This window comes from Choloepus didactylus, chromosome 9 (assembly GCF_015220235.1).
Source record: "Choloepus didactylus isolate mChoDid1 chromosome 9, mChoDid1.pri, whole genome shotgun sequence".
In the NCBI taxonomy this organism is placed as follows: domain Eukaryota; kingdom Metazoa; phylum Chordata; class Mammalia; order Pilosa; family Megalonychidae; genus Choloepus; species Choloepus didactylus.
In genome coordinates, this window is record NC_051315.1 from 59,650,464 (window position 1) to 59,678,125 (window position 27,662).

Here is a 27,662-nt window from a genome sequence, read left to right on the forward strand (position 1 = left end):
AGAAAGGAAATGGTATAAATTATTTGAGGCAGGGAAGCCCAGATTATGTTATTAATAATATCCTCTTCCCCCTTTTTTTTCCAGAGGAGAGAAAAATTTTCACATATTTTACTATATTTATGCTGGCCTTTATCACCAAAAGAAACTTTTTGAGTTCAGACTTCCTGAGGAAAAGCCTCCAAGGTAAGTGTCAGGGGCTTTAGTTGTTAGTTTAAATGAATGTACTATTAGCAACGGATAAAACTTGGAAACAAGTAGAGTTGTTTTCCCAAGCAGAAGCCTTTAGTTCATCTAACTGAAATACCTGGGATGAGGTGGTAGGAACTACATTTCACCATTTGCATTTCCTATGGAAAGTTAAAAAACTCAGCTTCAGTAATTTTACTCAGCCATGTGCATTTATTCCACTGTGGTATTAGACTATAAGGGAAATGCTCTTGTAAGCAAGGAGCCCCAGTGGCACCTGCCCTGGCATTTGGAGTGCCATTTTCCAAGTCAATGCTCATTGTTTAGTCATTCTCTGGTTTGTTTAGGTACATAGCTGATGAAACTGGAAAGGTAATGCATGATATAACTTCTAAGGAATCATATAAAAGACAATTTGAAGCAATTCAGCACTGCTTCAGGACTATAGGGTTCACTGACAAGGTAAGTGATTGTCAAGAGAGAGAAAAACTTAAGTGCTAATATTCTTGGATGAATGCAAGTCCAGACATGGATGTTCTAACTTTTCAGGACACTTTGTAAATGCCATGCTGGCCAGGCTATAAGGTCTTGCTACTCAAAGCGTGGTCTGAGGACCAGCCACATTGCTGTCACCTAAGAGCTTTGTTACAAACACGACTCTTTCAGGCCCATCCAAGAATGACTGAGACAGAATCTACATTTTAGCAAGATCCCTAGGTGTACCTTAAAGTAGGAGAAGCATTGTTGTAAATACCATGTGCCTATGAGTTGCTAGCATTGTCACCAATTCATCACAGCTGTAATAACAAACACCAAAACAATACTGTACTTCTTTTAGTTGGGGTCATTCCAACCATTAAAGTGAATTGTGTCATTGGAGTACAGGGATGTGTAGGTTACACTCAAGCCATAGCAATACATTTATGCAAGTAACTCCTTGTGCACCAAGACAAATTAATTTAAACCCTTTCAACTTTCTTGCAGTGACTTTCTTCTCTGTGGGTATACAGTTGCACATTATTAACTGTAGCCCTAACTACTGTACTATTCTTATCATAGTAGATATAGGCTGTCTATTAAATATATGCTACAGCTGACAGAAAATATTTATAACCCTAGACTCAAATATTATTCTGTTATACATTTATGTCATAGTTTCTGGGCTTCATGCCATCAATTTTGCAAAATATATAGATTCTTTTGCTATTCCAACAAAGGAAGTGTGGGTGAGAGTGTTAAATTTTAAGGGGTTAGATTACAAGACAGTCCAGTTACCCTGGGACCGCCACTCTGTTAAAGGATTGCTTCTTTAATCTATTGAGTTTGGCTAACTCTTTCCTCCCCAGCATGGTTGATTTTAGTCATAATAATATCTTTCTTTTTTTCTAGCCAGCTGTTAATTTTCTCTGTCAGCCTTCCACAGACTTTAAACTGACAGACAGTGAAAAATCCCAAAGGTCAGATAAAAATAGAACTATAATTCCCTTGCATCTTAGAGGAGAGCAGTTAAACAATTTCCAGCATTGCTAGAGGATCTTTATGGCTATTAACTTATAGAGCTTGTTATTAAAGACACATTGCCAGAAGACTCAAAGTATGGTAGAGGCATCTGTGTTGCCATTTTGTCACCTGCCAATGTGTTTGGGGGCTTATTTCCTTTTAAGGGTGCAAGAACAATAGAGAGGAAGTCCATTAGGTTAACAATGTTTTGCTTTCAACGACCACAAAGATGTGTCATAGAATATTTTGAAGAGATTGGGCTGAGCAATAGAAGAATGTATAAAATGGTTCCTTCCTAAAAATACATGTATTGCAAAAAATAATGAAACAGATGCTGTTTTAAGATAAGAAAATTAAAAACAGAAGAAATTAAGTATGCATCCTTGAAATAAACCTTCCCTAACTTCTGGGGGAAAAAATGTACAGGCATGCATGCATGAATATGAAAAAAAGAAATGTAAAAGATGGTAAATATTCTTAATGTTGCCTGGTCTGTGCAGTTATATGAATAACCAGAACTTAACTGTATGTAGTTGTTTCTATCTTCACCATGTCCTATACTAATTCATACTGGAATAAACCAACTTGCGTCACAACCTTGGCCACGGAAGAGGCTGAATCTTAGCTCTCTGACCCTAAATTCTATAGCTGTGTTTCTACAGATAATCTATTTTACTGACTGAATTCAGCAGTTCACTTTCTGTTTATAAAGTCAAGCACTTTAACCAAATTCAGAAAGATTCAGTTGAATGTAGTGAGGCAGCAGATGCCAAATAGCTGATGTGACAGAATTTTTTTCTTAAGTTTTTCTGGCAGATCTTTCTGGACCAAGCTTAAATGAACTGGTTGATTCAATAAAAATTATGGTCCCAGTCCTTTCTTATAATGTCACTAGTTCCCTGCAGGGATCCCATCAGTTTTTCCCAAACCCTTACAGCAAAATGATGAGTAGCAAACCTTAGTGTGTGCTCAGGAGCATGAATTTTAGTTTTGGACACCAGACAAAAGTATCTGAAAGAAGACTTAACCCTGAGTTTATCATCAAGAAACCACTGTGGGGAAGGAATCTCCCACTAACAATGATGCTCCTTGTGGGGGTTTGGGTGGATTGGACCTAAAACACTATTTTGAAGATCAGTGCTTTTCAACTCCTATCTTTGCAGCCAAACCATATTATTTTTGTTTAATATTGTGCCAATCTTGCTGGTATGCAAATTGTCATAACATATTAAATACACTGAGGTTTTAGATGTGTTTATATTTAATTCTACATGAAAACTTTTTTTGGCAGATGAGACCTTATACTGCAAATCCCTTGAAATTAGGGCAGAATCTTCCTGTGTCTTCTAAATAGATTATTGAGGGAGTACAGCTGAAGAGAGACTGTTAAATGGGGGTCTTGATTTCCCAATGCTTTAATGACAGACAATAGAACTTGCCACTGACTTTTAAGATGCCAAATGTAATGCATTCCTGAAAAGGGGACAGATTAACAGTGTTCAAATGGGGCCTGTAAGGGAGAAGGCCCTTCAGCAGGGCTTAATGCAATGCTTAGGGCAGAATGGATGAAAAACTAAAGAGACTTAGAACAAAGAAACAAGGTAGAGAGAGACTGGAAGGGTAAGTAAATTTCTAGAGAGGTACCAGAGAAACAACTTCCTGGGATGCCTGTGAATCAGGCCAGGAGTGACTTCTTTAAATCAGGGACAGGTTAACAGAGAAACCAAGGTGCTTCTTGTGATAAGCCTCAACTTTATACAGCAGATAGCCACATCAGTGAAAGAAGTGTCTTCCGAGAAAAAAAGAGAAGCAGCAAAGATCATGCATGCATCCTTCAGAGGGGCTTTGATGGAGAAATGCTCCTTTACCCCACTTTTGCTGATTGGTGGTGAAACTGACTTGATACCTATCAACAGTAAAATGGAAAGCCCATCTGGAAGAGTTGTTAGTCTTCTTGATAATATTTCTTTTCCTGGATGGAGTTGTTCCATTTTATCATATAGAAAGTTGGAAACTGGTAGGAAATAGAAAGAAATAGTAGAGCAATGTTCTATAGGAAAGTCATTCCAGGAATGCCAGGAAAAGCTCCATAGCTGGAGATGAGGAGAGAGAAAATGAGCAAGGTGAGGAAGGTGAAATAGTCTTCCCAGGTTTTCTGTGGGGAGGAAAGAAGAAAAATTTGATCAAGAAGTATTGATATAAGAGTGTGAATCCCACAGATGGACATACTATGATTGAACTCTACCATGTCTGTATACAGTGACATTTCATCTGAACATGGGTAGATGTTGATTCTTAGGTCAAAAAGGAAGAATTAATTAATCCAAGGATGGGGCTGAAGGAGTAAAATGGGTAGAACAATCTGGAAATATGGTGTAGGGTAGTGCCCTAAGGCTAATGCCTCCTTATGAGGCGAACATCGCATGCCCTGTCCCTAGATTCACTAACTGAAGCAAGGAAGGAGACCCAACCTGCCATTAACTTCAGTGATTCACACAGAGGTTGAACCTCAGAGTTTTCACTCAAGGTCATGAGGTATGTTTCCACTTTAAATGACTGTCTAAGCATCTTGCAGAAGGGCATATTGCCAAAGAAGCAAGGAGGAAGATACTGGTTTTATGGGTGTGATCTTTGATGCCGTTTCCTTGGGGATGATCATCTGGTCGTAGAAAGCGTGGAAGTCTTATTTTGGCTTGTCCTGTCATACATGAGGGGTGTGTGTGTATGTGTACATGTATATGCATGTGCATGTGTGTGTTTTAATTAGAGGAAATATTTTTTTTTCTGAGAGTATATCAAGAGTTTTAGTTAACCTCTTAAGATAAATGGGTATAGAGATAACATGTAAGAATCACTGCTGTCGAGTCTCTGTTTTACCCTCTGGGATTTGCCTTCGTGAGAAGTTGCTCATTGCATTCAGTAAGGCTCACATAGTATTGATCAAGGTAATGAGGTGCTGTTATGTTAAATCCAGGCAAGTCCAAAAAACACATTTGGTAGATGTTCTCCTTAGCTACTCTTAAGTTATGTGATTAAAACAGTAATTCTTGAAAGCAGAAACATGGCATCTTGCCTTTGATTTAGAAGTTTGAAGAAAAATATTTATCTATAGTAGAAGCCAATTTTAAAATCCTCATTTGTCTTTGCAGCATTATCAGGTATCCAGCAGATGTCACTGTTACAGTCTGTGCACCATTTTTTTTTTTTTCCCCCATTTTTTTGGCTTTACTGAGTAATGTTTATGGGAAGGCTCATTATGGGGGGCAATGCTTTATCAATGACTACTGACATTTCCTATTTTTTTGCTGCAATGTATAGTACTAAATCTAAGTTCCTGCCTGAGTATTTTTTGTGGCACTATCTTTCTCTACCTATAAGCATAAAATGCAGGACTTCCTGACTATATATTTTATTGTCACACCTGCAGAAAATGTAAATGTTTAAATAATAAATTTATTTTTGCTACTTGTGTATTTCACTTTCAATATAAAGACAGGACTTTATATATCTTCCAGTGAATTTAACCTTATTCATAACTATATACTCTATCACTTCACTTCAAAATGTTCTAGTAAGCCATGGATGAATTCCCTCCCAACTATTTCATAAAAGCTATAGTCAAAGGAGAGTAAGGAAACATCTCCTCTCTTGCTTTTAAGAAAGGGTATACCTGAATTTGGGAGCTGGTGTTAGGTTAAAAGCTTAAAGGAGCTTAAAGAACAAAGGTCAGTTCTCTTTAAGTAACCCATCCTGAGGTAAGCTAGGACTCCAGAACATCTCTGCTCAAAGTAATTGTTCATATAAGGCATCCTCATCAATGGCATAGTTGAAGTTGGATTGCTGGGAATTCCAGCCAGCATTAACGGGAAAGAAAGTATGGAAGGAGGCATGTTCACTCCCATAAGGCCAGGGTCCAGAAGTGGCCCAAGTCATTCTGCTCACTCCATTGGTAAGAATTTAGTTATGTGGCCCTAACTGAGTGCACAGACAAGGGGGAAATGGACTTTTGTGGACAAATAGCAGTTTCCATCACATGGCTAGGATTTCACTGGTCTGATTTGGCAGTTACCTTTAAACATGGTTCTTGATGTTCTTTTAGGAGGTGTACTCAGTGTACAGAATTTTGGCTGGGATTTTGAATATTGGAAACATTGAGTTTGCAGCTATTTCCTCTCGACATCAAACTGATAAAAGTGAGGTTCCCAATTCTGAAGCTTTGGAAAATGGTAATTATTTGCTGCCTGGGCACTGTGTTGCCAAAGTATATGTTTCTTTCATGTCGGTAGTTTTTCAAGATTCTGGTTAATATAGCGTGGCTGTTGCTATTCCTTCTACTGGTTCTGGGTGTTTTCACTAACCAGTATTTCCCAAATGATGTACTGGGGAACATCATGTTCTTTCCATAAGCTGTAAATAGGCGTTCTGCAGGAAATAATTCCATGGCAGGTAACTTTGGGCAGCTGTTTGCAACCCTGGCTGCTTTCAAAAACCATTTTCAAGTTTTTAAAAAATTACCGTTAGTTGGGCCCCACTCTGAATTCCTCAAATCAGGATCTGCAGGGGAGAAAACTTCTATAGGTAGTTATGGCAGCACAAAGAATGGCAATGCTGAGTTAGAGGGAAAATTATTTAAATACAGTAAAAACCTTTTGCGTTAAACCGGAAGACTCTTTAGGGCTTTAATATACAAATGTGTTTTGTGACTCCCTAGGAAGAGAATATAGCCAGCAGCAATTCCTCCACCTTATTTGTTCGAAGGCCTCCTCCTTCTCCCCTTCCCTCCTTTTCTTCAAACACCTATGAAGAGCTTTTGGAATAGTTTGGGAGATAACTGCATCAATCTGGATGCTTCTTGGGGTTAGGGACCTAGTTAATTTTTTTTTTCCTTTTCTTCTTTATAAGTAGTTTTATTGAGATATATTCACACACCATACACTCCATTCATAGTATACAATCTATGATTCACAATATCATCATAGTTTATTTTTGACTCTTAAGTACCTAGGATAGAGTCTGGCACATATTATGTAAATGCTGAATGAATGAATGAACGAACGAATCAACGAATGGCTAAATTCCCCAGTTTCATCCTTACCCTTTGTTCCAGCTGCCTCCATTCTCTGCATCAGCCCAGAAGAGCTCCAGGAGGCCCTCACCTCACACTGTGTGGTCGCCCGGGGCGAGACCATTGTCCGTGCCAACACCGTGGACAGGGCTGCCGATGTCCGAGACGCCATGTCAAAAGCCCTGTACGGGAGGCTCTTCAGCTGGATTGTAAATCGCATCAATATACTCCTGCAGCCAGACAAAAATATATGGCAAGTTCCCCTGGGCAGCAGAGACCTCGAGAGAGCTGTCATCCACCCTGGTTTTTCTTTGCAAGAGGAAGGCTGTACTTTCCGGTTTTCTTTAGCAAAACTCCCAGGCCTTCTCCTTTAAAAGACAGATGGGTTCCAGGAGACAAAAGTCTTTATGCCTAAGAGGCGCAATGATTGACGGAGTCATTCTACTGTAGTATTTAAGAGACTAGGCTTGGCTGGGAGATAGACAGATTGGGTTCATATCCAAACTCTACGGCTTAACCAACTGCATATTCTAAGCCACAGTTTTCTCATATGTAAAATGGGGATAATAAAATTCACAGTGTTGTTTAGACTCAAATGGGACATTTCATGAAAAGTTTTAGGGCACAGTATCTTAGGTTATTAGTATTATTATTACTTTTTCATTTGGAAGCATTAGTGGTATCCTATATAGTGGGAAAGTGGACAACATCAAATTTTAAAGTGTGCTTTTCCAACTAAGCTTTGCGGTGGGTAAGTGGAAGAATGAAGAGCAGCTCCAGCACCTTCAGGGTGGTTCTTCTTTAATCAGTTTTATATATGGAGCTTCTGAGTAAGACTGTAAAGAATTCTACTACTTAAAAAAAAGTTGTTGAAAGACCTGAGGAATGAACAATTTAAAACACAAACTGTTTCTTCTCTTAGAGGTGGCAGGATGCTACTTTCCATGAGTGGTTATGTGTGTTGATGCACACAGGTACATATATATTCTCATCGTTCTGAGATGTTTCCTCCCCTAAAGAGTTTTAACTCTCTCTGATGCAGTAGTGTAGAAGACGGCATGAATGTGGGGATCTTGGATATTTTTGGATTTGAGAACTTTCAGAGAAATTCGTTTGAACAACTCTGCATAAACATCGCCAATGAGCAAATCCAGTACTATTTCAATCAGCACGTTTTTGCTCTTGAGCAGGTAATAGTCAACTCTGAGGTAACTAACTTGGGTGGGGGAAGGTATCTCCAAACTGCTTACAGTTTGAAGCAGAAACCTTATTAGTAAGGCTAACCAGGTTAAAAAAAAAAAAAAAAAAAAAAACCCTAGAGAAAAAAATGGCTGGCAAAGCAGTCTTGTCAAAATAAATAAGCAGTCTACATTTAGTCTGATAAAAAGGTCTCGATTCTGTGGAAAGGTATATTTCCTAACTGGCGTAGTGCTGATGACAAGCCAATTATTTAAATCTTGCTTGCAACTGTTTCATGAGTACAGCCCCACATACTAGATTTTCTTCTATTTTATTTAACTGAAATATGTTTGTACCCAAAGTGACAAAGAATGATCTTGAATTCAAGACATAGGTTCCTGTTGTTCTTAATTCCAAAATTGGCCACCCCCATCCCCCATCTCCATCTCCTGAATATAAGATTCCACGGTAACTGGAGGAGTGTCTCCAAGGAGGAGTAAGATTGTTCTTGATATTCCAGAAATGGAGGTCTTCCCGTATGAGGTTAACGGTAATAAAACTGAGTGTGAAGCTAGTGCTCCCAAAGGTTAGGGGCCTTTCTCCTACAGCAACTGCTGCACAATAGTCTTTCTGACCCCAACCCCTGCCCAAATCCCAAGACTCTGTCTCCTGTTGTAAATAGTTACAATAACAAAACATTCTGACCAAGCCCCTTGAGTCCAGGAATAATTGTTTTAATGTAGGAGTGAAGACACACAAACTATACTGTGATTAGATAAACACAAAGACATTGAGTAAAAATGCCAGAATTCGTTTTATCACTGGAGCTGGATAAATCTGTATAGCACTTCTTTCTCTGCCCTCCCTATATAAAACTTGACCTAGTTTCAGTCCAAGGTCTTTCCATTCGGTTCCCTGGGAAATCTGGAGAGAGTTTCTAGTTTTCAGGTCCACATGATTCTCTTGAAAAATCCCTTGCAGGAGATAGAAGTCTGTTTTCTTCATGGTTTAAATCATATTTGTTGCCAAAAGAAATTTTTTTCAACTTTTGTTCCCTTCTACATCAGTTTTTAAATTTTAAATTATGCGTTACCAAGTCTGTGTTTGGGAGACAGAGAGCCATCCCTTCTTTTGCTGACTTCAGATGCCTGCCAAAGGTCACCAGCAGATCAGACTTAAACTTAAGGCTTCAACAATGTTATAGGCAGAAGATTTCTTTAAGACCACATAGAACACACCCTGTTTCCCCTCATGTGTTTGGTGTTGCCAGGCACAGAAAGCCCATGCCAAAGTACCCTGATGGTACACGGGTCAGTTGTGGGCTGGAGAGATTCACAATCCATTTCCCTCCAGATGGAATATCAGAATGAGGGCATTGATGCTACATCTGTGGAGTATGAAGACAATCGCCCACTCTTGAACATGTTCCTCCAGAAACCCTTGGGACTGCTTGCACTTTTGGATGAGGAAAGTCGGTTTCCCCAAGCAACTGACCAGACGCTGGTGGGTAGGTACCTTTCTGAAAGGGCTTGTGTGTTCAGAACAGAACTTGGCTCACATCATCAAATGAGTACGGTTTGATGAATTTACCCTACTTATTTTGGCTATCTGGTGGGTTATGAAAGTAAAGACCCTGTTTTTAATGAATTAACATCTTCAGCAAATGGCCAGGTAAAAATTATGTTTTAAAGAAAACCCATCACCATCTTTCAAACCTTCCTCACTTTTCCTATTCCTGCCAACAGAAATGTCATTACCTTAGTTATCAAACTTCCAATGTTGGTATCATTTTTACACCTTCCTCTCCCTTATTTCCCCAAACCAATTCTTTTTTTTTTTTTTATTAAATTCAGTTTTATTGAAATACATTCACACACCATACAATCATCCATGACATACAATCCACTGTCCACAGTATGACAACATAGTTACGCGTCCATCACCACAATCCATCTCTGAACATTTTCCTTACATCAGAAAGAACCAGAACAAGAATAAAAAATAAAAGTGAAAAAAAACACCCAAATCATCCCCCCATCCCACCCCATTTGTCTTTCAGTTTTTATCCCCATTCCTCCACTCATCGATACACTAGATAAAGGGGGTGTGATCCACAAGGTCTTCACAATCACACTGTCACCCCTTGTAATCTACATTATTATATAATTGTCTTCAGGAGTCCAGACTGCTGGGTTGGAGTTCAGTAGTTTCAGGTTTCTACCTCTAGCAATTCCAATACACCAAAGCCTAAGAGGTGTTATCTATACAGTGCATAAGAATGTCCACCAGAGTGACCTCTCGACTCCATTTGGAATCTCTCAGCCACTGAAACTATTTTGTCTCATTTTGCATCCCCCTTTTGGTCAAGAAGACACTCTCAGTCCCACGATGCCGGGTCCACATTCATCCCCGGGAGTCAAACTCTGCGTTGCCAGGGAGATTTACACCCCTGGGAGTTGGGTCCCACGTAGGGGGGAGGGCAGCGAGTTCACCTGTCGAGATGGCTCAGTTAGAGAGAGAGAGGGCCACATGTGAGCAACAAAGAGGTACTCAGGGGGAAACTCTTAGGCACCATTACATACAACCCTAGACTCTCCTTTGTGGTAATGAGCCTCATAAGGGCAAGTCCCATGCTCGAGGGCTCAGCACATCAAACCGCCAGTCCCAATGTTTGTGACAACATACGCTAGGGGTTCAGCATCTCAAAGTTTAGAGATAGGCCTTACAATTCAGGGATAGAGTTAACTGCTGTAAGAGCTTACAATCTAGGGACTATTACAATTATTGTGTCCACGTTAGGCTATGTTCTAAGATTCAATTCTGAGTTTACACATTGTAGTTAGTCCATATTGGTGAGGCATCATCCCTCTCACCATGTTTTCTCCAACACTTTTACTCCTATATATATATTTCCCTACAATTTTATAGAGTTATATTCACATACCATACATTTATCCACAGTGTACAATCAGTTGTTCATGGTATCATCATAAAGTTGTACATTTATCACCACAATCAGCACTTGAACATACTGATTACTACAAGAAAAATTGTTGTTGTTTTTTTTTAGCAATAAGAAAAAATGATAAAAAGAAAAATAGCATGTCATACAATACAATATACTACTAAGGACAGCAAATAACACCACTACCAAGAATCCCATATTACTCCCCTATATCCCCTTCTCATATACATTTAGCATTGGCGTATTGCCTTTGTTACATTTAATGGAGGTATATTACAATGTTACTGTTGACCATAGACTCCAGTTTGCTTTGATTATGTTTTTTCCTGAGTACCATCCCTTTTTTTAAATTTCTACATGGTTGACATTCATTTGCTTTCCCACATGCAAAAACATTTTTATATTTGTATATTTAGTAAGAGTCATTGGCCACTCCAGTTTTTGCCACGTTATACAGTCCCAGTCTTTATCATCTATCTTTACCTCTGGTGTCATACATTCTCCTATCCCACCTCTTTCAGCTTTACTCACAGACATCTTTGTTCAGTGTACTTACAATACCGTGCTACCATCACACAGTATTATCCTGTCTATTTCTGGATCTATGCAATCAATTCTAAACATTCTGTAGTCCTTCAGCATCAAATGGCTGATCTCTGCCCTCTTTCTATCTCCTGGTCGCCTGTGTTGTCAGCTTTTAACTCCCAAAGTTTGTTCATTAATGTCTGTTCATATTAGTGAGACCATACAGAATCTGTCCTTTTGTTTCTGGCTAACTTCACTCAACATAATGTCCTCAAGGTTCATCCACATTATTACATGATCCATGTCTTTGTTCTGTCTTACAGCTGCATAATATTCCATCATGTGTATATACCACAGTTTGTTTATCCACTCGTCCTTTGATGGACATTTGGGCTGTTTCCATCTCTTGGCAATTGTGAATAATGCTGCAGTAAACATTGGTTTACAAATGTCTGTTTGTGTCTTAAGTTTCAGTTCCTCTGAGTATATACCCAGCAATGGAATAGCTGGGTCATATGGCAAATCTATATTTAGCTTCCTGAGGAACCTCCATACTGTCTTCCAGAGTGGTTGTACCATTCTACATTCCCACCAACAATGAATAAGTGTGCCTCTTTCTCCACATCCTCTCCAGCACTTGTCATTTTCTGTTTTTTGGATAATGGCCATTCTGGTAGGTGTGAGATGATATCTCATTGTGGTTTTGATTTGCATTTCCTTAATAGCCAGTGAAGTTGAGCATTTTTTCATATGCTTTTGAGCCATTTGTATTTCCTCTTCAGAAAAATGTCTGTTCATGTCTTTTGCCCATTTTTTAATTGGATTGTTTGTCTTTCTGTTATTGAGATGCAGGATTCCTTTATATATTCGGGATATTAAACCCTTATCTGATATGTGGTTTCCAAATATCATCTCCCATTGTGTAGGTTGCCTTTTTACTTTTCTGACAAAGTCCTTTGATGTACTAAAGTGTTTAATTTTGAGGAGATCCCATTTGTCTATTTGTTCTTTGGTTGCTCGTGCCTTGGGTGTGAGGTCTAAGAAGCCACCTCCTTTCACAAGATCTTTAAGATATTGCCCTACATTTTCTTCTAAGAGTTTTATGGTCTTGGTGCTAATGTTTAGGTCTTTGATCCACTTTGAGTTAATTTTGGTATAAGGTGTGAGATGGACATCCTCTTTCATTCTTTTGGAAATGGATATCCAGTTCTCCAAACACCATTTATTGAATAGGCTGCTCTTTCCCAGTTGCTTCGGCTTCACTGCCTTATCAAAGATCAGTTGTCCATAGATGTGAGGGTCTACTTCTGAACACTCAATTCGATTCCATTGATCAGTATATCTGTCCTTATGCCAGTACCATGCCGTTTTGAGCACTGTAGCTTTGTAATATGCTTCAAAGTCAGGTAGTGTGAGACCTCCCACTTCACTCCTCTTCTCAAGACATTTTTGGCTATTCGGGGCACCTTACCCTTCCAGATAAATTTAGTTATTGGTTTTTCTATTTCTGTAAAGTAAGTTGTTGGGATTTGAATTGGTATTGCATTGAATCTGTAAATCAGTTTAGGTAAGATTGCCATCTTAACTATATTTAATCTTCCAATCCATGAACATGGTATGTTCTTCCATTTTTTCAGGTCTTGTTGAATTTCTTTTAGCAGTTTCTTATAGTTTTCTATGTAAAGGTCTTTTGTGTCCTTGGTTAAGTTTATTCCTAAATACTTGATTCTTTTGGTTGCTATTGTAAATGGGATTTTTTTCTTGATTTCCTCCTCTTGTTGCACATTACTTGTGTATAGGAACACTACAGATTTTTGCGTGTTGATCTTGTAGCCTGCTACTTTGCTGTATTCATTGACTAGTTCTAGTAGCTTTGCTGTAGATTTTTCTGGATTTCCTACATATAGAATCATGTCATCTGCAAATAGTGAAAGTTTTACTTCTTCCTCTCCAATTTGAATGCCTTTTATTTCTTTTTCCTGCCTAATTGCTCTAGCTAGAACTTCCAGCACAATGTTGAATAACAATGGTGATAGTGGGCATCCCTGTCTTGTTCCTGATCTTAGAGGAAAAGCTTTCAGTCTCTCCCCATTGAGTGTGATGTTAGCTGTGGGTTTTTCATATATTGCCTTTATCATATTGAAAAAGTTCCCTTCTATTCCTATCCTTTGAAGTGTTTTCATCAGGAAAGGATGTTGAATTTTGTCAAATGCCTTTTCTGCATCAATCGAGATGATCATGTGGTTCTTCTGCTTTGATTTATTGATGTGGTGTATTACATTAATTGATTTTCTTGTGTTGAACCAGCCTTGCATACCTGGAATAAATCCCACCTGGTCGTGGTGTATAATTCTTTTAATGTGCTGCTGGATTCGATTTGCAAGTATTTTGTTGAGGATTTTTGCATCTATATTCATTAAAGAAATTGGTCTATAATTTTCTTTTTTTTGTAGTATCTTTGCCTGGTTTTGGTATTAGGGTGATGATGGCTTCATAGAAAGAGTTAGGTAGCTTTCCCTCTTCTTCAATTTTTTTGAAGAGATTCAGCAGGATTGGTACTAATTCGTTCTTGAATGCTTGGTAGAATTCACATGTGAAACCATCTGGTCCTGAGCTTTTCCTTTTTGGGAGCTTTTTGATGACTGACTCAATCTCTTTACTTGTGATTGGTTTGTTTAGGTCATCTATTTCTTCTTGAGTTAATGTTGGTTGTTTATGCTTTTCTAGGAAGTTGTCCATTTCATCTAAGTTGTCTAGTTTATTAGCATATAGTTGCTCATAGTATCTTCTCATTATCTCCTTAATTTCTGCAGGGTCGGTAGTTATATTTCCTTTCCCATTTCTGATTGCATTTATTTGCATCTGCTCTCTCTTTTTTTTGTTAGCCTAGCCAGTGGTCCATCGATTTTATTGATTTTCTCAAAGAACCAACTTCTGGTTTTGTTGATTCTCTCTATTGTTTTCCTGTTCTCAATTGCATTTATTTCTGCTCTAATCTTTGTTATTTCTTCCCTTCTGCTTGCTTTGGGGTTAGTTTGTTGTTCTTTCTCTAATTCCTCCAGGTGAGCAGTTAACTCTTCAATTTTTGCTCTCTCTTCTCTTTTAATATAGGCATTTAGGGCAATAAATTTCCCTCTCAGCACCGCCTTTGCTGCATCCCATAAGTTTTGATAAGTTGTGTTTTCATTGTCATTTGCCTCGAGGTATTTACTAATTTCTCTTGTAATTTCTTCCTTTACCCACTGGTTTTCTAAGAGGGTGTTGTTTAGCCTCCATATGTTTGTGAATTTTATGACCTTCTGCCTTTTATTTATTTCCAACTTCATTCCTTTGTGGTCTGAGAAAGTGTTTTGTATAATATCAATATTTTTAAATTTGTTGAGACTTGCTTTGTGACCCAACATGTGGTCTATCCTAGAGAATGTTCCATGAGCACTTGAGAAAAAAGTGTATCCTGCTGTTGTTGGATGTAGTGTTCTATAAATGTCTGTCAAGTCTAGTTCATTTATCATACAATTCAACATCTCTGTTTCTTTAGTGATCCTCTGCCTAGATGTTCTATCCATTGATGAGAGTGGTGTATTGAAATCTCCAACTATTATTGTAGAGGTATCTATTTCTCCTTTCAGTGATCACAGTGTTTGCCTCATGAATTTTGGGGCATTCTGGTTTGGTGCATAAATATTTATGACTGTTATGTTTTCTTGATGAATTGACCCTTTTATTAATATATAGTGTCCTTCTTTGTCTCTTTTAATTGTTTTGCTTTTGAAGTCTATCTTGTCTGATATTAATATAGCTACTCCCACTTTTTTCTGGTTGTTGTTTGCATGAAATATCTTTTTCCCACCTTTCACTTTCAGTCTATGTTTGTCCTTGTGTCTAAAGTGAGTTTCTTGTAGACAGCATATAGATGGGTCCTGTTTTTTAATCCATTCTGCCAGTCTGTGTCTTTTTATTGGGGAGTTTAATCCATTTACATTTAGTGTTATTACTGTAAGGGCAGTACTTTCTACTACCATTTTGTTTTTTGGAATTTATATGTCATATCTTATTTTTTCCTCTCCTTTTACCTTTCCTGATAATCTTCATTTCTGCACTCTTCTCCAACTCTCTCTCTCTCCTGTCTTTTCCTATCAGCCTGTAGCACTCCCTTTAGTATTTCTTGTAGTGCCGGTCTCTTATTCACAAACTCTCTCAGTGTCTGTTTGTCTGAAAATGTTTTAATCTCTCCCTCATTTTTGAAGGAAAGTTTTGCTGGATATAGAATTCTTGGTTGGCAGTTTTTCTCTTTCAGTGTCTTAAATATATCATGCCACTGTCTTCTTGCCTCCATGGTTTCTGCAGAGAAATCTGTACATAGTCTTATTGACTTTCCCTTGTACGTGATGGATTGCTTTTCTCTTGCTGCTTTCAGAATCCTCTCTTTGTCTTTGACATTGGACAATCTGACCAGTAAGTGTCTTGGAGTAGGTCTATTGGGATCTATTCTATTTGGGGTACGTTGTACTTCTTGAATCTCTAATTTTCTGTCTTTTATAAGAGTTGGGAAATTTTCAGTGAATATGTCTTCTATTACTCTTTCTGCCCCTTTTCCCCTCTCTTCTCCTTCTGGGATACCCATAACACGTATATTTGTGTGTTTCATGTTGTCACTCAGCTCCCTAAGACCCTGCTCATAGTTTTCCATTTTTTTCACCATCTGTTCTTTTGTGTGTATGAATTTGAATGACCTGTCTTCCAGTTCACTGATCCTTTCTTCTGCCTGTTCAAATCTACTGTTGTGTCCCTCCATTGTGTTTTTCATCTCCTCCATTGTGGCCTTCATTCCCATGAGTTCTGCCATTTGTTTTTTTAAGTTTATGAATTCTTCTTTATGGCCAGTGTCTTCTTTATATCCTTCAGCTCTTTTGCTGTATCTTCCTTCATTTCATCAAATTTATTTAGCATTAGTTGCCTCCACTCCTGTGTCTCAGCTGAGCTATTAGTTTGTTCCTTTGGCTGGTCCATGTTTTCGTGTTTCCTGGTATGGCTTGTTATCTTAAGTTGTCTAGGCATCTGATTCTCTTGATTAGTTTATTTTGGAGCTTGTTTTCTGTCTTTTACCTAGTGGTTTTCTTGTTGGTTGGCTTTGTTCTCTGGCCTCTGTTATTCAGTTCAACTTATTCTAGACCTCTAACTTAGGTTCTGTTTAGTTGATCAGAATTTTTCCCCTCTTGTTTTTTCTGTTTCTTGCTCTGCCTCTATGTAACCTTTTTGTGAGTGGGTCTCCTCAGATATGGTTGACCCTAGTCAGATTTTCCCAGTCTAGTGAGGCCCAGGTCTCATTGAGAGGGTATGGAGTTTTCCTGGTAATGAGACCCTCCTATGAGGCCTTTAGAATTGGTGCTTTTCCTCTCCTGTCCAGCAGGTGGCACTGGCCAGCCCGCAGCTCCCCCACCAGTGTAAGGAGGTAGGGAGCCTTTAGTTCTGGTGACTCTGATCCTGTCGGGGGCGTGGCTGACTGAAGCTGGAATCTGAATTCCAGACCCTGGGGTCTGAATTCCCAGAAGGAGGACTGCCAGTTGAGCTGGGCCTCCCTCCACTCTCCCAATCCTCAGAATTCCAGTTGTCTCTCAGGGGCACTATTCCCTTCTCCTCTCTCCTCTTTGGGGCCTCTCCAGGTAGATTCCTTGGTCAGCCTGAGTTGCCAATTAAAGATGGGGGGGGGGGGGCCTTCAGTAGTGAATACGGAATTCAAAGACACTATGGGTACTCTGTCTCCCCTCAAGCCCAGCCCAGCCTAGTCCCTCAACCTGGGCTTTCCAATAGAAAATAACCACATACATTACTTTTAGATTAAAAAAAAAAAAAAATAGAAAAAAAAAAAGGAGTCTCTTTTAAAAGTCTTTCCCCAGCCTGGAAGTTTTGTCAGTGTCAGAATAGAGCATTTAAAGATATGCTTTGGGCTATTGTCTGATAATTACTCTCCAACCGCTTCAGTTCCACCCCTGCTGGGGGCTATTGAAATGCAAAAAGATAAGGGATCAGTGAGAAGCCAGAAGGGACAAAATGTAAGGGAAAAAAAAAAATGGCTTTTTTGGAGTCTGGGAATGGGTGCCCGCTTTTATGTGCCCCCAATTCTCAGAGCCCAGCCCTTCTTTAGCACCCCAGCTCCCAAAGTTAGTTAATTAATTTATTAATTAATTCTGCAGTTGAGGCTGGTTTGAGCCTCCCTTCTTGCCCTCAGCAGATTGCTGTTTTTTGGGGTTTTTTTTCCCCCCTTTCAGGCAGCCGGCAGCAAGACAGTCTGTGAGGTCTGGGTGGGGAGGGGCGCCAGACCCCTGGTCCGGGGAACTTACAATGTTCGCTGCGATCTCAGCTTTTCCTCCAATTCCAAACTTGTGTCCAATGTGTGACTGGTTACTGGAGACCCCAAAAACACTGTTTCATATAGTTCTTGGGTAATTGCCAGCTGCTCTAGGGGAGAGACGAAATTCTGCTCCTCACCACTCTGCCATCTTGCCCCACCAATCCCAAACCAATTCTTGTTTCCTCTCCTTTCTGTACCCTCTTTCTCATATTCTTAGCCTGGACCCCCTCCACATCTAGACTCAGTTTATATAGGAGTCCTTTTTTGGTCTCCCTGCCTCCAGTCACATAATTTCCCCCTCTACTGCAAATATCCCAGCTCGTCTAGGTCTTTCTAAAGCCACCCTTGCATTAGGTTCCTGTTATCTACAGGATGAAGACAGGACACCTCCTGGCATCAGTGGCACTTTATACGTTATCCCTGTTCCACTTGAATCTTCAGTGTTGTAAATAATCCTTGTCCCTAGCCTAGATTGAAAGATGCTTGGGATGACGGAGCCTCAAACCCTGTATGCCTTTGGTACATAGCACAGTTACTCTCACATAGTAGGCCCTCAACCACTGCCACAACATAAGCAAAAATTGTTTGTTTGGGGAGGAACAGAAAATTTCAAGCTTTTTCACCAGATGGAAAGTTGGTTCATGGGAGAAATTCACTTCTAAGAGTTGAAATAGTCACCCTCGGCAATCTCCTTTATTCTATAAAAGTGTCTCAAGTTGCCAAGGTGAGTTTAAACCAGCATTGTGTGGGGTATCTTTATGTTCTTAAAGCTAATTACAGGATTTCTGATGTCATCAATGCCTATACTAGGAGAATGCGAGATCTTAGGACACTAAAGACAACACTAAACAATGAAACAACGAGGGCGTTATCATAAATGCCCATCTTCTGGGCTGATCATACTCCACTATTGTACATACAATGATAATACCAAGCTGCTCTGTTATTTCTTATCCGGAGGTACTCATGACTCAGGGAGCATATGTTTGAAGGAGCAAACAATTCACATTGTAACTTCTAAACATGAAAATCCATACAGATAAATTTGAAGATAATCTACGATGCAAGTACTTCTGGAGGCCCAAAGGAGTGGAGCTTTGCTTTGGCATTCAGCATTACGCTGGAAAGGTGAGGCGAGTTTGACACTTGTTAAATCTGAATTTGACAAGGGGAAGTGCCCATATTACCCTGTCTGTATGGCTCACAAAATTGCTTGCAGGTTTCTTTTGCTTTATAATTCTTCTTGAACACATAATCACAATTCCCAAACTTTCTCAGTGGTGCTGCTCACAGAAAGAAGTTGCCCCTGGCATAGAAACAGTTTCCATTGTGGTGGCCCACAGAGCCGCCATCTGCCTCTCACCTGAGATTTGCCCTAGAAGTGACAGATTTCCAGAGAGAAAACATGTTACAGCTTTTCCCAGTGTTTAGCTGTGAACATTCACATTCTAAAGTAATTTGAAGATGTGCAGGTAATGGAGGAGGGTTAATATCACAGTGGGGCTTAATTTTTAGCAGGTTAAGCATATGTCTACAGGGCATCAAAAATGTCCAGATAAAAAGGAAAAAAAAGTTCGCTTCATCATCCAGATGTTAAGCTTTTACAACATTAACTAAATTTTCCACTTTTCATACATTATGCCTCAGACTAAATTTCAAGTTCCTGAAGCAGATGAGTGACTGTCAGGAAATTCTCTAGTCACATGGCCAGATCATTGCTTGCATTACTCCCAAAGGAGCCATTTGAATTATGGCTAATTGATTCCTATGGGGTCTGCTGGGGCCCTCAGTCCAGAAACCGGGTAGAATTAAATAAAAGATGTTTTAGATTATTTTGTTGATTTGAAATTTATCAAAACAATCTTTTGGATTCTTATCATAAAATTGAAATTAATTCTGCCTGACTGGATACTGATTGAAAAGCAACTGAAATATACAAGTGAGGAGGATTGATGGTTTTTCATTCCCCGTAGTACTTTATGATATCAGTTTTGGATCCTTGTTAGAAATTGCAATTCAAGTTTTGCCCTTAAATCCTTCATTTATTTTAGCATTGAGATGTGACTGCATGTTAATATCCTCCACGGGCTAAGACAACACCCCCCCATGCTGTTTCCCTCTCACCATCCTCAGCCTCCCCATTCCGGCCCTCTTCTTTCACTTCCCTTTCCACCTCTCTGTCCTTCTGCACCGACTTCCTCCCCACCTGTCTTCTTGCCTCTTTTTCTCTCTTCTCCTTCTTTCTTAATTTTAGGGGGGGAAAGGGTCCTTTTTTCCCTGGGCCCTGTGTCCATTCCTGAATTCATTTGCCATTCGAAGCTTACTGGTAGACAAGACATTCTCTGGAATGTTCCTTAAAAGTTCTCTAGGAGCGCCGCGGGCTGAGGCCGGCCAGGTGGCTTCTCAGAAGCCTCAGGCCAGGTGCGGGATCCTTCGCGGCGGCGGCGGCGGGGGCGGGGGCGGGGCGGGGCGGTGCTGACACACCCGAGGCGCCGGAAGCTCACAGGCGGAGCGCGCTCTTCCGCACGCCACGCCGGGGAGGCAGAAGTTGTTCGGCAGCCCGGTTGGCCTCTGCTAGGGTAGTGGACCTCGCCGAATCTTCTAAGACAGTGTGTTTGACTTCCTCATCACATAAAGCCACCGAGAGGCAAACATCCAAGACGTTCAAGTATGACACCCTAGCCTTGTGAAATGAGTTACAGAAACCCGTAACTTAAAAGTGATAGTAATTCCTTGTCAAAAAATCACACCTGAGGCCCTTGGTGAAAATGAGCCTCTGGAATTTGCTGGAAGCAGTGTGTTTCTGAGAAATGAAGCCGGTGCCCCCAGGCCAAGTGAGGGGGCAGGCCTTCCCCTCAGTCACCGAGGTGTTGTGAGTAAAGGTGCTCGACAAGCATTGGAGAGCGCCTGTTGCTGACAAAACTGAGAGCCAGTTCAGAAGCAGAAGCATCTGAGAGCAGCTCCACAGTGCGGGATGAGTCAGCATTGGAGGCAGAGAAAGTCCAGAAGCCACCACTCTAGATGGACAACAGCGTCTTTCTAGATGACGACAGTCAGCCCATGCCAGTGTCTTTGTAAATGTCGAGCTCACGCAGGACCTTCCACCCGTGTCTTCACCTTGTTCTTCAATGAGCAGATGAGAGTTCAGAAAAATGCATTTCAGAGCCAAAGATGACAAGGATGATGAGGATGCAGAAATGTAGACAATAAAATATATAAAATAATTTCTTTGCATATTTAGTCAGATAATTCAACAGTCTAACAGAATACAGGATTCATAATTTATCTCCAAGAGAACTTGTTCTTAATCAAACTTAAGAACTGATTTGTAGAAGTCAACACATAATGCAAAACAACAAATACCTGTGGAAGATTTATTGATCTGAACTACTGGAACAAACTTTGAGGTTGTAAAGCTGCTGTCTCCATATTGCTGTATTTTCTTATATTTGTGTATGTAGATATATAAAATGAGGGGGGTTGGAATTAAATTGTGGATACTTTTGTAAAGAAAATCCTCCCTTAAATATTTTAAGTGAATATTTAGTTTTGATAATATACAAGTTTATTTTCCATTATCAATGCCAGTTCTTAACTCTGCTTTCTCTATATATGATTCTAATGTTTACCTTGGAAATTTTGCAGAATATGTATAGAAAGAAATAAAATATATTTAAGAAATAGTTTTTTAAAAAGTTCTCTAAACTGGATCTCCTCTGTCCTGAGAGCTGAGAACTGTGAAGCCTCCTGAAGTGGAGCACATGGGAGGCAATGAGAACATAGTAGCTATTAGCATGGAGCTGGATGCTTGCCTCCCACTTGTGCAATGTGTGACAAGGGGCACGTTATTTAGCCTCTCTCTAAGCCACCGTTTGCCTGCCAGTAAAATGGAGATGATAGTATTTACCTCATAGCGTGGATGCTTTGCAGATAGTGAGTGCCTAATACATTTCAGTAATTATTCTGATATGATATAGCTTTGATATAAAATTGTTCTTTAAAGAGCAACCTGGACAAGATGTTAAAAACATTTCCCCCTTATTTGGTAGTCAGGATTGAAAAGCATGGCTATGTCAGGATGAATTCTATACAGAGATCAGTTAATAACTATTCTGGGAAAATTTGTCAGTGTTGCCCATGATAGACAGTTGAGTTGGCTAATTTGCTTTTTGCCATTCATGTTGCAGGTATTGTATGATGCTTCTGGCTTTCTTGAAAAAAACAGAGACACTCTCCCTGCTGACGTGATTGTAGTCTTGAGAATATCAGAAAACGAGCTTCTTCAGCAACTCTTCTCAATCCCTTTGACCAAAACAGGTACTTGGAACCCTCTGACAGTCTGGGTGCTGCTGTTTCTACAAGTCCAGGTGGGGTTTTCCAATTAGAGTCTAACTGCTGCTGGGGCTGTGCAACAAACATTTTGAACTTCTTTAAGCAGGCGTAAGGGCCTGTCCAACTAAGTTCAAGAAATGTAGCTTGGGAAACTGATTGTTTCTTTTTAAATTTAATTGGGTAGTGTCATTCTTTGCACACACACATACATACATACACATGTGTATACACACACAGGCACATACACACATACACTTTCCATAGCATCAGCTCTTAGACTTACTTTCTCAACCTGCCTCTTTTCATTCTTCCATTTGTAAAACCATATGCTCTATGAGAACTCTGTACTTTCTGTATGATTTTTCTGTAAACTGCATATGCTCTAATACAATAAAAGTGAAAACAGCAACACACGCAAAAAAACATATTCTTATTAAATCATGCTAAGCAGTCTAGGCAGTCCAAGTTTACCTAGAATTGTTGGTAAAATTATTTTAATTGATGTATGATTCCAAGTGAAGAAAGTGTGGTAAATCAGACTTATCCATTCATAGGATCCGCAGATGTCACTCGGTCCAACTTCCCACCCAGTTATCAACTCCACCCCACCATTTTCCTAACCATCTTGATGCAGGTCCATCACTGGCCTAAATATATGGCCTTACCTGCTTATAGTCAATTTCTGTCTAGTTGCTCATTCAGTCCTTATGCCAGGATGCAGGAAATTAGAGTTGAAGAATAGAACTTCCAGGTCTTTACTGTTTTGCCATATGGATTCTAATTGGGTCCAGCTCCTTTGATTGACCTGGGATTCAGCTGCCTTTGGTTGAATAGCCAATTCAATGCTCATACAGCTCTATTTTCAAGGGCTTTATGTTTTTGAGGCTTTGTCTGGATACAGCTATGGTATGCTTTTAGGAAAGGAGAAGGAGAAACCTCTTTATCATTATTCATAATTTCCTCTTCTTTTCTTCCCACATCCCTCTTGAAATCATAGGCACCCATATCCAGCATGGAGCCTTTGCATCCTAAAGGAGAGTGGCCATCAGGTCTGATTTTTAAGAACTTGCAGAGAAATGAAAAGCTTGGCTAAGAAAAAGAAAAAGACCATGGTCCACAACCTTTACTTCATTTGAACTCAGAAGGAAAGTTGAAACCAGGCTTTCAACTTTCTCCAGACATCTTTCTTTGAACAAAAATAGTAGGGTGCCCATCAGAAGGCTGTGTCCAGCTTCCTTTCCGGACTTTGCTTGGGGACAGGCAGGATTTAATTCATTATCGACCACCTGAAGAGCAGGAGAGGGTGTGGGCAGAGCTAGTGCTTCCTCATCCAGACTCAGGAGTATGGACTCGGCATCAGAGGACTCCTATGTAGAGGCTACAACACAGCCAATAATAGGGGATGTTTAAATCCTCTTCGAACTAAAATATATCCAAATAACTCTTCAGTTAGCATGTATGCCTTCTCATAAATATGAAGAACAACTTGTCAAATCTATTTACAACTTTGGAATTTTCGATCTTTCAACCTTTGGCAAAATAAAAACACTGTAGCAGCCTTGGCCACCAGGTGGCGCTATGCAAGAAGGCTTTGCAGAGAGCTTTCTGTTCTTTCACTGGCCTAAACCATGGGTGGAACAGGAACAAAGAGATAGCATCCGCTTTTTTTTTTTCTTTCTTTCTTTCTTTCTTCCTGTCTCATAACTCTTTGTGAATCTTGCCTTGAAATTGCACTCCATACCACCTAGAAATGTTGTAGGAAACAAAAGCAAAAAAATAAGGCTAGAAATAAAAATGTTTTCCTAATAAGCCACCTTGTAGTCCTGAGTAGCATATCAAGCATAATGTATTTTGAAATCCTAAGCTTTATTTTCTCCACATTTTCATTTTAATTATGAACTTACAAATAAACATTAAAAAATAATAAACATGAGGCGGGGCAAGATGGCAGACTGGTGAGCTGTATGTTTTAGTTACTCCTCCAGGAAAGTAGGTAAAAAGCCAGGAACTGCGTGGACTGGACACCACAGAGCAATCTGACTTTGGGCATACTTCATACAACACTCATGAAAACGTGGAACTGCTGAGATCAGCGAAATCTGTAAGTTTTTGCGGCCAGGGGACCCGCGCCCCTCCCTGCCAGGCTCAGTCCCGGGGGAGGAGGGGCTGTCAGCTCCAGGAAGGAGAAGGGAGAATTGCAGTGGCTGCTCTCATCGGAAACTCATTCTACTGATTCAAACTCCAACCATAGATAGACTGAGGCCAGACACCAGAGACTCTGAGAGCAGCCAGCCCAGCAGAGAGGAGACGGGCATAGAAGGAAAACAACACGAGAAGCTCCAAAGTAAAAGCAGAGGATTTTTGGAGTTCTGGTGAACACAGAAAGGGGAAGGGCGGAGATCAGGCCTTGAGGCGCATATGCAAATCCCGAAGCAAGGCTGATCTCTCTGCCCAGGGCACCTTTCCTTAATGGCCCTGGTTGCTTTGTCTATTAGCATTTCAATAACCCATTAGATCTCTGAGGAGGGCCGTTTTTTTTTTTTTGTTTTTTTTTTGTTTTTTTTTTTTTTTTTTTTTTAAATCCTTTTTGCTTTTTCTAAAACAATTACTCTAAGAAGCTCAATACAGAAAGCTTCAAAGAATTGAAATTTGGGCACGTCAAGTCAAGAGCAGAAATAAGAGAGCTCTGAGACAAAAGGCAATAATCCAGTGGCTGAGAAAATTCACTAAACAACACAACTTCCCAAGAAAAGGGGGGTGTCCGCTCACAGCCACCATCCTGGTGGACAGGAAACACTCCTGCCCATCGCCAGCCCCATAGCCCAGAGCTGCCCCAGACAACCCAGTGTGACGGAAGTGCTTCAAATAACAGGCACACACCACAAAACTGGGCGTGGACATTAGCCTTCCCTGCAACCTCAGCTGAATGTCCCAGAGCTGGGAAGGGGGAGCAGTGTGAATTAACAGAGCCCCATTCAGCCATCATTTGAGCAGACTGGGAGCCTCCCAACACAGCCCAGCAGCCCAGAACTGCCCTGGGGGGACGGCACTCACCTGTGACATAGCACAGTCATCCCTCAACAGAGGACCCGGGGTGCACAGCCTGGAAGAGGGGCCCACTTGCAAGTCTCAGGAGCCATACGCCAATACCAAAGACTTGTGGGTCAGTGGCAGAGACAAACTGTGGCAGGACTGAACTGAAGGATTAGACTATTGCAGTAGCTTTAAAACTCTAGGATCATCAGGGAGATTTGATTGTTAGGGCCACCCCCCCTCCCCGACTGCCCAGAAACACGCCCCACATACAGGGCAGGCAACACCAACTACACACGCAAGCTTGGGACACCAATTGGGCCCCACAAGACTCACTCCCCCACTCACCAAAAAGGCTAAGCAGGGGAGATCTGGCTTGTGGAGAACAGGTGGCTCGTGGACGCCACCTGCTGGTTAGTTAGAGAAAGTGTACTCCACGAAGCTGTAGATCTGATAAATTAGAGATAAGGACTTCAACTGGTCTACAAACCCTAAAAGAACCCTATCAAGGACAGCAAATGCCACGAGGCCAAAAACAACAGAAAATTATAAAGCATATGAAAAAACCAGATGATATGGATAACCCAAGCCCAAGCACCCAAATCAAAAGACCAGAAGAGACACACCTAGAGCAGCTACTCAAAGAACTAAAGATGAACAATGAGACCCTAGTACGGGATATGAAGGAAATCAAGAAGACCCTAGAAGAGCATAAAGAAGACATTGCAAGACTAAATAAAAAAATGGATGATCTTATGGAAATTAAAGAAACTGTTGACCAAATTAAAAAGATTCTGGACACTCATAGTACAAGACTAGAGGAAGTTGAACAACGAATCAGTGACCTGGAAGATGACAGAATGGAAAATGAAAGCATAAAAGAAAGAATGGGGAAAAAAATTGAAAAACTCGAAATGGACCTCAGGGATATGATAGATAATATGAAGCGTCCGAATATAAGACTCATTGGTGTCCCAGAAGGGGAAGAAAAGGGTAAAGGTCTAGGAAGAGTATTCAAAGAAATTGTTGGGGGAAAACTTCCCAAATCTTCTAAACAACATAAATACACAAATCATAAATGCTCAGCGAACTCCAAATAGAATAAATCCAAAAAAAACCCACTCCGAGACATATACTGATCACACTGTCAAACATAGAAGAGAAGGAGCAAGTTCTGAAAGCAGCAAGAGAAAAGCAATTCACCACATACAAAGGAAACAGCATAAGACTAAGTAGTGACTACTCAGCAGCCACCATGGAGGCGAGAAGGCAATGGCACGATATATTTAAAATTCTGAGAGAGAGGAATTTCCAGCCAAGAATACTTTATCCAGCAAAGCTCTCCTTCAAATTTGAGGGAGAGCTTAAATTTTTCACAGACAAAGAAATGCTGAGAGAATTTGCTAACAAGAGACCTGCCCTACTGGAGATACTAAAGGGAGCCCTACAGACAGAGAAACAAAGACAGGACAGAGAGACTTGGAGAAAGGTTCAGTACTAAAGAGATTCGGTATGGGTACAATAAAGGATATTAATAGAGAGAGGGAAAAATATGGCAAACATAACCCAAAGGATAAGATGGCCGATTCAAGAAATGCCTTCACGGTTTTAACGTTGAATGTAAATGGATTAAACTCCCCAATTAAAAGATATAGATTCGCAGAATGGATCAAAAAAAATGAACCATCAATATGTTGCATACAAGAGACTCATCTTAGACACAGGGACACAAAGAAATTGAAAGTGAAAGGATGGAAAAAAATATTTCATGCAAGCTACAGCCAAAAGAAAGCAGGTGTAGCAATATTAATCTCAGATAAAATAGACTTCAAATGCAGGGATGTTTTGAGAGACAAAGAAGGCCACTACATACTAATAAAAGGGGCAATTCAGCAAGAAGAAATAACAATCGTAAATGTCTATGCACCCAATCAAGGTGCCACAAAATACATGAGAGAAACATTGGCAAAACTAAAGGAAGCAATTGATGTTTCCACAATAATTGTGGGAGACTTCAACACATCACTCTCTCCTATAGATAGATCAACCAGACAGAAGACCAATAAGGAAATTGAAAACCTAAACAATCTGATAAATGAATTAGATTTAACAGACATCTACAGGACATTACATCCCAAATCACCAGGATACACATACTTTTCTAGTGCTCACGGAACTTTCTCCAGAATAGATCATATGCTGGGACATAAAACAAGCCTCAATAAATTTAAAAAGATTGAAATTATTCAAAGCACATTCTCTGACCACAATGGAATACAATTAGAAGTCAATAACCATCAGAGACTTAGAAAATTCACAAATACCTGGAGGTTAAACAACACACTCCTAAACAATCAGTGGGTTAAAGAAGAAATAGCAAGAGAAATTGCTAAATATATAGAGACGAATGAAAATGAGAACACAACATACCAAAACCTATGGGATGCAGCAAAAGCAGTGCTAAGGGGGAAATTTATAGCACTAAACGCATATATTAAAAAGGAAGAAAGAGCCAAAATCAAAGA

The 27,662-nt window shown here is 40.0% G+C and overlaps 1 protein-coding gene across 2 annotated transcripts in view; it reads left to right on the forward strand.

Annotated features, from left to right (window-relative positions):
* Nucleotides 1–27,662, forward strand: part of MYO3B (myosin IIIB) — a 348,697-nt gene that overhangs the window by 35,223 nt on the left and 285,812 nt on the right. For both annotated transcript variants that reach the window (XM_037849672.1, XM_037849673.1), the window contains 8 exons: nucleotides 85–183; nucleotides 534–648; nucleotides 5,786–5,912; nucleotides 6,794–7,004; nucleotides 7,794–7,941; nucleotides 9,284–9,437; nucleotides 18,812–18,900; nucleotides 21,960–22,089. In XM_037849672.1, the coding sequence (XP_037705600.1) occupies nucleotides 85–183; nucleotides 534–648; nucleotides 5,786–5,912; nucleotides 6,794–7,004; nucleotides 7,794–7,941; nucleotides 9,284–9,437; nucleotides 18,812–18,900; nucleotides 21,960–22,089 (1,073 nt within the window). The remainder of the gene's footprint in view (nucleotides 1–84; nucleotides 184–533; nucleotides 649–5,785; nucleotides 5,913–6,793; nucleotides 7,005–7,793; nucleotides 7,942–9,283; nucleotides 9,438–18,811; nucleotides 18,901–21,959; nucleotides 22,090–27,662) is intronic.